The sequence below is a fragment of the Vicia villosa genome, unplaced genomic scaffold (assembly GCF_029867415.1).
Source record: "Vicia villosa cultivar HV-30 ecotype Madison, WI unplaced genomic scaffold, Vvil1.0 ctg.000364F_1_1, whole genome shotgun sequence".
NCBI lineage: Eukaryota > Viridiplantae > Streptophyta > Magnoliopsida > Fabales > Fabaceae > Vicia > Vicia villosa.
In genome coordinates, this window is record NW_026705165.1 from 477,935 (window position 1) to 489,057 (window position 11,123).

An 11,123-nucleotide genomic window follows, 5' to 3' on the forward strand; every position below is an offset into this window, starting at 1 on the left:
TCAAAAATACCCGCTTTCACATTTTGTTAACAGTGTAACCGGTTACATCAAAACAAGTAACCAGTTACATGCAGGAAAAATTGAGTTTTCTAAAAAAATGTTTTAGACATAACCGGTTACATCTAACACATGTAACCGGTTACCACTGAACTAGTAGCAATTTTCCGCAATTCTTGTGTTACGAAAACTAGTTCAAAAACATCCCCAAAACTCCAATTTTCGTGAAAATCGTTTACTTAAGTTTCACACTCTAATTTCCCACAATACACAACATCCTAATTACTCCCCAAACACATAATTCAGCCAAACATACAACAGGACAACATCATCACACATTAAATTGTTCAAAATATAGAGAAGAGAAAAGCAGTCACATAGAGACCAAAACACACACACACACACACACACACACACACACACATGTTATCATACAATCCCTTATACAAGAGGAAATTTCACCCTTACCTAGAGGATGAATTTGAAGCTTATCTAATTGAAGTTCTTCTTCTCCTATGCCCTAGCTCTCTTTTCCCTTTCTGCTCAATTCCACGTTTTACAGTTCTCTCCCCCTATTCCTTTTTTCTTATTTTATTATATTAAAATTCTAATTAAAACTTTATTCCACCTAAATAAAATAAATGATAATTCCTACTAAATATTTATTTATATAATATTTTCCTAATACTATTTAAATAAAATACTTCTAATCAACTAATAGTAATTAATTTCACTTCTATTACCCTCAAATCTCTACATTTTTACTCATACACCCCAAGCACCTTAAATCCTACATTTCTAAGGCTACTATCCCACACATAAGGGTTCCTCTAACACATAAAATCATAAACAAATACACTTAATCACATAATTTATTTATGAAAAATTATTAAATAAATCAGGGCGTTACACAAGTCAGGACGAGGGGCATTCATGTGAGCTGTTGTACTTACTTTAAGTTAGTGGGGCTCCATATCGTGATGATTGTTTGGAACTTGTATGGGTTGGCCTCGATACCTCTCCATTTCAGCATGAACCCTAGAAACTTCCTCTCCTAGACCCCGAAAGAACACTCTGAGGGGTTTAGGTGCAATCCATACTTTCTAACAGATTGCAAGACATCTTCCAAATCTTCTGCATGATTTCACCCCTCGATAGTCTTAACTATCATATCATTGACGTAGACCTCCAAATTTATCCATATTTGATAGGCAAAAACAGCATCCATGAGGCACTAGTAGGTGTCGTTAACGTTATTGAGACTAAAAGGCATGGCATTGTAGTAGTACTTGCCATGATTCGACATAAAGGTTATTTTGGGTACGTCCATGGGATCCCTTTCAATCTAGTTGTACCCTAAGTATGTGTCCATGAAGCTCAATATGTGGTATCCTGATGACCTATCAATGAGGAGATCAATGTATGGCATTGGGTACGGATCTTTAGGACAAGCAGCGTTCGAATTGGTAAAATCTATGCACATGTGCCACATGTTGTTAGCTTTTCGTATTAGAACCATGTTAGCCAACCAAGTGGAATACTTTTTCCCGTGATAAACCCGGCGTCATATAACTTTCCCACATCTTTACCTATAACGACACTCTTTTCCTCGCTAACTTTTCACTTCCTCTACGGCACTAGTTTGGCGAAAGGGTGGATGGTGAGGCTATGGCTCACCACTTTGGTGTCTATTCATGTCATGTCGGAGAGAGCCTGGGAAAACAAGTCGACATTCTTAATAAGTTTGCCAACTAGTTCATTTTCCTCTTCTGCGGATAGAAATGTACCTATCTTCGTATCTTGATAGACGAGAGGACCTATCTAAACCTCATTCAAATCTTCTGTGAGAGTGATACTTTCCGCATCTAGTCCCAACACTCGAAGTCGGTATTTGAAACTTTGGAAGGGAGAACGTCTACAAGGGCGGGCTCTTCTCTAGGTATCTCCATGCTACTCGTGTAGCATTAGCGAGCCGCCTGTTTATCCCCTCGAATTGTACCGACTCGCCCATCAAAGATAAGACCGCTCCAAGGGAGTTGATAGCCAGTCGCCCAAGGATGATGTTGATGGTGATACAATTGTGAATCAGAGTTAGTTTGTTCCTATAATAAGGGATTGTTCCTAGAATAAGGGAAATAAATTAGAAATATATTTGTTCACATTAAATGTAATTATTTAGTGTAATTACCTGTATAGCCATGTAACCTCTATATATACAAGAAATAACAATGATAAGGCACGAAGCTAAGAATTATTGACATGATATTGGTAGGTTTTCAATCAAACCTATGAATTTTAGGTTAATGTTGGCTTTATCTAGTGACACCACATTGGTTCGCTCTTGAAATCATCTTGATAAATCTCGATTTTCGGTAATTTCTTCTAATTCCTCCTGGCTCAAAAATCGTGTTCAGTTTGGTTACATTGTCGTATTGGTGTCGACAAGTATTTCCTTCTGTGTTGCGTTTATGTGATTTGGACTCGATAGCATATTTCTGTTTGGTTTCCGTGATTTGGACTCGGTAGAAGAATTCCATCTTGTATCACGTTTTTGTAGAATATTCCTACTCACTAGAAGATTTCCATCTTGTATCACAATTGTCTCACGTTTTTGTTTTGTTTTGTTTCCAGACCTTAAGTTTTCACTTGGTAGAGGGTTTTCAATTGTACAACTAAGTTCTTATTCACATTTGTTGTTACGTGCACCTTTCTTTTGGCCATGTGTTGTCTTTGGTTATTAAGTATTTTTTATTAGTAATATTGCTTTTATGGCTTCCGAAAAAAGAAATATTGATACTCGATAATTTGTCACTGGTTGATGCATGTTTTTTTGGCTCTTCATTGATCTCATGGAAAAGTAAGAAACAAGTGAGAGTATCTAAATCTTCTACTGAATTTGAGTATCATGACATGTTTATTGCTTGTTCTGAAATAATTTAGCTTCATGGTCTTTTGGATGAACTTGAATTTCCTCAACTAGAACCAACTTCACTTTATGCTAACAATACAAGTGTCATCTAAATCGTTGTGAATCCTGTTTTTCATGAACGCACCAAATATATCGAAGTTGATTGTCATTCAATTCGTGATGCATATGATGACGGACTAATATCACTTCCTCATGTTAATACTCGGTTGCAGGTTGCAGATATTCTTACCAAGGTTGTTATGCGTCCACGTCATCAGTTTCATGTTAGCAAATTGATGCTCCTTGACCAGCAACATCAATTTGAGGGGGTGTGAATAAGAATTAGTTTGTTCCTAGAATAAGGGTTTGTTCTTATAATAAGATAAATAAATTAGAAATTGATTTGTTATAATTAAATGTAATTATTTAATGTAATTACTTGTATAGCTTTGTAGCCTCTATATATACAAGAAATAACAATGAGAAAGGCATGAAGTGTAACCCAAATTAGTTTTACCGGAATCCCACAGTAGACGTCATTGCATGGGTCAAAAAGTATATATGTGTTCTTCCGGTAAGAGTAAGGAGACTCAGATGCTTTAGTTATAGAAAGTAATTTAAATAATTTTTTATAAAATATTGTTTTAGCCATGTTGTCTTTTTATTATAATTTTTAATTTAAAAACTACTTAAATTAAAAAATATTTTGAATAATTTTATATAAAAAGTAATTTTAATTTTTTTTAACTAATATAATTTTAATATTTTAATATGTTCTAATATTTAATAATGTATAATTATAGACAATTTCTCAATACATTTCATTGACCTCTCACGCATTATTAAATTGACAAAAATGCCTCTAATTTTTGTAGATCCACTTTCGAAAGTACATTTTTTTCAAAAAAATCGATTTTTTTCTGTAGATGCATCTACAGAAGCGTTAAAACATAGTGAAATTTTCTCAATTAATTGAGAAAATCAGAATGTTCCGTAGATATATCTACGGAATACTCTCTTTTCAAACATTCGGAAAATCTCATATTTCACTATGTTTTAACGCTTTCGTAAATACATCTACGGAAAAAAACTAAATTTTTTAACAAAGTGTATGCTTTCGAAAGTGCATTTAGAGAAACAGCGGAAATAATTGAAATTTCGCGCAGTGTGTGAGAAATCTATGGAGTGCATTGAGAAATTGTCAGAATTATATTATTGGTTACTAAAAGTAATCTTTAAATTTTAAATCTTTTTCTACTATTTTGAATCTTTTATAAAAATTTAAAGAAAAAATTCATATTTTTAAAGTTAAACATTATATATAGACTTATAAAGTAATTTCATATTACTTATCTTATTATTTTCTTTAAAATGTGAGCTCATGTCCACCATAGTTGACCTACAAATCAAAGTATAATAACAGTTGGACTGTAGAATGATAAGTTTCCACTAAGTTTGGCACAGCCCAATCTAACTTGAATGAACTTGACTTCTGTCTCTTTCTGAACTTTTAGGTAAAAAATTTACAATTTTTCTAAAGTTGAAAATAAAGTAATAATTTGGACTTCTACCACTCAAAAAGAAATCAGAAAGTAAAGAATTTTGTAAACAACTTTATATATATATAAATTAAATCATTGAGTCAAGAACTATCAACAAGCAAGTTGGAGCTCTATAACTACAATTCAACAACTTCATCCTCTCTGCACTCCCCTACATCAATCACCATAGTTCCTTTCCTCTTGGTATCTTGAACCCTACAACAATTTCTTCTTGGAGACTGCTCAAAACAACAAAATCATAATCATTTCATTAACCAACTTTATGTCAAATATATTATAGACCAGATAAATTCATTATTCAATGAACCTAAAAAAATAATCTTCTTATAAATAAGGCCGGAGGGAGTATTTAAGTTTATGAATTAGAGAAATTTGAAAATACCTTGTCCCATAAATGCGGGTTGGATTTTTTATAAACTGTTACCACTTTGATTTGAGTTGGATCCTCCATTTTCCACTTGCAATCCGGATTCTTTTGAACCCGAACATATCGACTAGCAGTCTCATCTGAATCCTCATCTTGTATTGCATTAGACAAGTAAAATATAAACGGTTTCTGACAAACATTTCGGCTGACGGGACGTGTGTTGAACGGATAGGCAGTGTAATCGGCTCGCTTGTACCAATTTAGGAAGGTCCTTGCCGGCATTTCCATTTCTCTAGCCGAGAAAATGCCACGGAAAATTTGAACCGCGTAGCCCCATGACACAGATACAGTCCAATTCCGTGATTTATCATAGCAAATTGATTGTTGGATGAGTCCGGCCGGATCCAAACTCATGGGCACGGTAAGGCGCTTTAGGGCTTGGATCCGACTAACATTTGGAAAGATGGGCTCCACTACGTCTAAGTGATGGAGAGATACCAATGGTGCAATGGGATGGGCTGCAAGAAGCCCAAAGAGATTCCCATACACATCAAACTAGCAAAATCAAACACAAATCAATGTCAAATTATGTTCAAGAACAAGTATAATAGATAATGAGCAAACTACTAGAAAATGTGCATGTTAAACCAACCATAAAATGTTTTTTCACACACATTCCGACATTGTATAAACATACGGTTTTTTCACACAGTCAAATACAAGGAAGAATACAAGGAAGGGTGTCTGGTGTCTGATATGTGTCAATTTCCAGTGTCTGAACAACTACTCTCTAAACCAACCAAACCAATAAAAAAGAGAAAACAAAAGTATGACAAGTTGATCAAAACTAGACAAGATTTTAGGTGAAGTGGAAAAGGGAGAAAGGATTATGTTATATTGCCGACAAGTTACAAGTATAATTAGGGTTAACCAATCATGGAGGTTATTGTGGCTTAGATATTCATGGTGAGATTGTGACGTGCTTTATGGTGTGACTATGAGTACTTTATAAATATTAAATTTGAATGGTGTCAGTTCAACTACACCAAATACAATGCACATTAAAAGCATAATAAAGTGACACGTAAATGCTTGTACTATTAAATATTTCTCACAAAATGAAGCATCTTAACAGCAACTCTAGTTGTGCGACTCCTTAACTATTCTTCAGAATTTATCATTGCAAAGGAGTGGAAGGAGTAGTAATATACTACCTCCGTTTTCTAGATTCATTAATTAATTAATGTATCTATTTAATATACATATCAGATACATTGATTATTCAATGAATCTAAAAAGGTGAATTGTCTCTTACGGAGGTAGTATTAGAATTGTTGCATTTAAAATATGTATAGAAAAGAGTGAATGAATAAGAATAATTTAAAATGAATTTTACATTGAGATAACTAGTTTAAAAAAAATTTAAATGAGATACAAATTGGAAGAGAAAATACTATGGTCAACTTTATTAATTCCCATAATTTTTTAGTCAAATTCAAACTTTGTGGATATTTTTTTGAATGACATCACACTTTTTTGTGAGTAATTGTGATTGAAATTCATCTCTAAATAGTGATAAATGATCTAGGCCATCTACTCTACTATCAAGCAATTAAAGTTAAAGTCCACCACACTACCAATTATGCCCTTTTCTTAAAAATAATTTTCAAAGCTAAAAGGTTATTTTTGTCATTTCATAATCAACTCATTTTATTCACCCCACATTCAACCCACTTTTGCCACCTATCTTCCATTCATTCTCTCTCCTTCAAATTTCATCCTCTTATAATATTACTTTTATTCTATCTCACTTCTCTCTCCACATTTATTTTTCATTTCATTTCTATTTACTTTTCTCTCTCTCTTACAATTTTCTCTCCAATATTTTCACTTTCATTTTAATTTTTTCTCTCAAAATTTTAATAAATTGAATTAATATAATTATTTTCAAATGTCAAAATTATTCATAATTTTTAAAGAAAATATATTTACATGTTAAAATTTATATTTTTCCCACGGATCACTATGAACAAAATACCTATTTTATTTTAATTAAGATTATACTTATTTGAGACACAAAATTCTTATTTTCAAATGTCAAAATTTTCTATTTTTCTCACGGGGCACTATCAATAAAATAACCATTTTATTTTAATTAATAATTGTCTTTATTTGAGATATGAAATTCTTATTTTCAAATATTCAAATTAAATTTAAATTATTATTATTATTATTCATTTTATAATTAAATAACTCATTTCAAATTTACATGTATATTTAAATCTAATCTATATCGTATTAAATAAATTTGTAACGGGATACGATTAGTTAAATTCACGCAAATTTGTTTTTGATAAAAATTGCTTTCAATATGCATTTGACTACAAATTAACTATACAAAATTATTTTAACCTGTACAAATTCATAAATATCTAATTTTTTATATAATTATATTTATCATTCAATATTCTAAATATCTAAACAAATTATATATATAATATCAAATAAATGTACCCGTGCGGCAGCACGGGTAGTTTACTAGTATAGACTATAATTATCCAAAACAATTATTTGAATTTTCTCAATAGCATCTAACAGAAAAACATTTCATTTAATGTAACTTATCTAGGAGTAACTTCTAGCATCTACTTCTTTGTCTTTTTTGCCTTAATTTTTTATATAAGTTTTTTTTTCCTGAATTTATTACATCTAATCTAACGGTTATTACTTGTTCCATCCATTGCCAAGTAGCACATTTTTTCTTATTAACATTGACGTTACTTGATTATTAAATAATATTGCATCTGCCTCTCAAATTTATCCAAGTCACAGATTATCCTAGGAAGGTTCACCGCATAAATAAATACATCAAAATTCTTCACAAATTGACCATTTTATGTAAAAAAAAAATAAGAAAGCAAATTCCATTGTACTGTCCCTCATATTAAAATATTAAATAAAATAAATGAAAAAAAAGCCACAATATTTTTTCAAATAAAAAGTACTCCTTAATGTCATACTTATTTTCACACAGATTTAAAAAATATGATAAATAAAAAAAAATTTAACTTATTATTTTTATTAGTTTATTTTAATTATTATTAATGCAAGATGAGAGAAATAGTAAATTACGAATATTTTTAAAAAAAGTTTATGAATATTAATTAGAAGATAATTAAAAAATAGGTATAAAAGCTAAAATTGCATTAGAAAAGTGACATTTATTTTAGAACAAATAATTTTTACAAATATGATATTTATTTTGGAACCGAGAGGAAGTCCTACTCAATTAATCATTGATAATTTGTAAAAAAAATCAACCTAGTTCATTAGAAAAACTCAACCTATAATTTTCCATTTATACCTCTAGATATTTTATAGTAAATTATATGAATTAAAAAATCAAACTTTTTTCTTTTTTAAATGAGTTAGATTTTCTTCTACATCTTCTAAAAACAATTTCCATTTCCACTCATTCCAAAAATAACTCAACCAATATCTATCAAAAAAAACCTATTTCGACTTAGTGAATCAATCATGAGCTAACTTAAAAATAATCCCAACAAATTCGATCAGATATATCAATTATTCAATAAAATCGATTCTATTCAGAGTTGATATAATATATAGACTAGATACATCAGTTATATCGGAACTAACCTGATGAAACCCTTTCTCCTTGGTAAGAGGAACCCCAAGCTCAGCCATACAAGCCTGAATCCTATCATCAGAGCCATACAAACCAGGATATCTCTGAATACACCTATCTTGCATTTTCTCCAAAGCCACAGCCAAAGGATAGCTTATCGCAAACCCACCACCTCCATAAGCCATATTATAAGAAAAATAAATATTCTGCAAATGACTCTCCGAAGAACTCCCAATATAATAAAACCCATTATGATCATATTTCCTCAACACATTCACCAAATTCTCCCCAACAAAAAACGTATCATCGTCCCCCATTACAAACCACCGCACATCCTTCATCCCGACCCGCACTGTCTCCGACACAATCCTGGATATCCTTATAGCTGACCTGTGACCTTTCGAGTTCTTGTACTTGAAATTCGTTGTGTCTTCGGAGATTTTCATAACGGGTAACAGGTTTTTGTCTTTAGGATCTGGTTTCACTTTCTGTTCCAACCAAACAATGCCGCGCATTTGGTCTGGTTTGTACCAGAGTTTGATGTACTCTTTTCGCTTCTTCCATAGCTTCGCTGATGCGCCGATTCCGAATACTATGTGAGAGATGTTGGTAGGTTGTTCTTGAAATGGGTTTTCTGTTTGCGGTTTGAAATTTGTGTGGCTGTTATGAATAATGGGTAATATGTCTGGGTTTTGGAGGTTTTGGTTGTTTTGATGAGGTTGGTTACTTTCACAATTATAGCTATGAGTGACGAATCTGAGGGAATAGAAAAGGTATGAGATTGAGATTAAGAGGAAGAGGAAGGTTATGAGCTTGGAGAAGGTTATGGAGGAGTGGAGATTGTGGTGATCTTGTTCTTTGAAAGTGTTCTTCATGGTTTAGAAAAATGGGTTTTTTTGGGTGTGTTGGGTTTGAGATTTGGTAAAGTTTGAAAGATGGAAATGAATGAGTCATATAATAAAGGAAGTTTGGAATTACGAGAAAGTTAGGAAATTTGAAAGAAAAAAATGTCAAAGTAAATGAACCGTGTAGAGGACAGGTATGTATGAGTGTGCTAAGGAAAACATTGGCGTGTGTAGATTTCTACACAAAAATACAATTTGGAGTTTCATAGAATTTCCTAAGAGAGTATTTGGATGTATATACTATATATAGTTCAAAAGTTAAATATATTGATTATTTAATGTATTTGAAAAATAAAAAATAAAGTTTGTCAAAAGATTTTAAAAAATTATAAAAAATTATTCAATTTAGCTTTTAATCATAATATTTTTTAAATTAATAAAATACATATTTCTAGGAATATACATTACACATTACGAATAAGTAAAGAATTTAGGCTCAGCGAAGTTATTTCTATATTATCAATTGAGAAAATATTCAAATATTAATAAAAAATAATATGATTTACAAGAAATTACAATAGTTTTTAAATCAGATAAACCATTGAGGAAGGAAAAGATGGAACACAAAAAAGAGGGGGTTAGGTTAAGATCCTCTCAAAACGAAACAAATCTTAAAAAAAAAAGGTAGGTCTAGCCTATTTTTTACAAAATTTTTCCTTAAGTTCAAAGGTGCGGTATAAAAAATGGTCAATGTAGGAAGAGTGCAACTCAAAATGGCCAAAATAATCGCACACAAGTTTCATTCTCTATATATATGTGAGTAATGAAGAAAATCATTGTTAGAGTTAAAGCCTTACAATGATGCCAACGAAAGCGAAGGTGTCAGGGAACAAGTTTGTCATTGAAGAAGGCTTGAACCACCAAAAAAGAATCTATTTTTATCCAAATCTATGCCCAACCATTATCATTAGCTAACTCGATAGCTTTAAGCACGACAGTGAATTCAGCATGAAGAGAGGAAACCTGAATTAAAGGCTTTGCAAAAGCTAAGAGAAAGTCACCCTTGGAGTTTATAACAATACCCCATGCTCCACTAGAGTTAGATGAAAAATCCATATCATAATTTCACTTCAACCAATCTCCAAAAGAGGGCTGCTAAAGCACTCACTTGATTTGGGGGGCTCGGGGAAAATTAATGTTGATCTTGAAAGCCTTAGTAAGAAGTAAATTAGAGACAAAGTTTGAAGATGTTAACCGAGTGTTACTACCAGTCTTGCGGACCTAAATAGAGATATAATTGATAAGAGTGTGAAAATTATGACTAGACATCTAACGATAAAGGATTAGTTCAGTGTGGATTGGGAGAGCTGTTGAAGCAAATAAAAGACTTAAAGCTTAAGTCTTTGTTTGTTAAGTGTCTCGTATGTATTTATAAGTGGGGACAATCCTCATCCTACAAGCCGGTTTATAGGATGAGTTAGGCTGAACTCTAGTTCTATCATGGTATCAAATCTGGTTCTAGATATGTTGGGTCACCTGTTATCAGGTCACCTCTATCGAGTCACCCACCATTTTTTTTGCGCTCCAGATGTTCATTCATTAGCAGGAAAGAGTGTGTTAAGTGTCTCACATTGGAAAATATATGGTCTGAATTGCAACAAATTTCTACAAATTGTTCTCCATAATGCTTCTTATTTATATGGTCTCATTGGTAGCTTTAGTCGAGCTTATGTTAAGACCATTCATTTTTAATATATGAAGTGTATGTATGGATTCACGTTTGAAACATACATAA

At 31.9% G+C, this 11,123-nt stretch overlaps 1 protein-coding gene across 1 annotated transcript; it reads right to left on the bottom strand.

Annotated features, from left to right (window-relative positions):
* Positions 1 to 4,457: 4,457 nt before the first annotated feature.
* Positions 4,458 to 9,574, bottom strand: LOC131627469 (uncharacterized). The gene is made up of 3 exons (XM_058898324.1): positions 8,495 to 9,574; positions 4,850 to 5,389; positions 4,458 to 4,685 (listed from the first exon to the last, which is right to left on the bottom strand). The coding sequence occupies exons 1-3, from the start codon at positions 9,356 to 9,358 to the stop codon at positions 4,584 to 4,586; spliced, it is 1,506 nt and encodes a 501-aa protein (XP_058754307.1). The 5' UTR covers positions 9,359 to 9,574; the 3' UTR covers positions 4,458 to 4,583.
* Between the last annotated feature and the right edge of the window lie 1,549 nt (positions 9,575 to 11,123).

Coding starts and splice junctions, on each gene's coding strand:
- LOC131627469 (XM_058898324.1), bottom strand. CDS start 9,358: ATGAAGAACACTTTCAAAGAACAAGATCACCACAATCTCCACTCCTCC. Junction 5,390..8,494: donor AGGAGAAAGGGTTTCATCAG/GTTAGTTCCGAT, acceptor TGATTTTGCTAG/TTTGATGTGTATGGGAATCT. Junction 4,686..4,849: donor ACCCGCATTTATGGGACAAG/GTATTTTCAAAT, acceptor TGTTTTGAGCAG/TCTCCAAGAAGAAATTGTTG.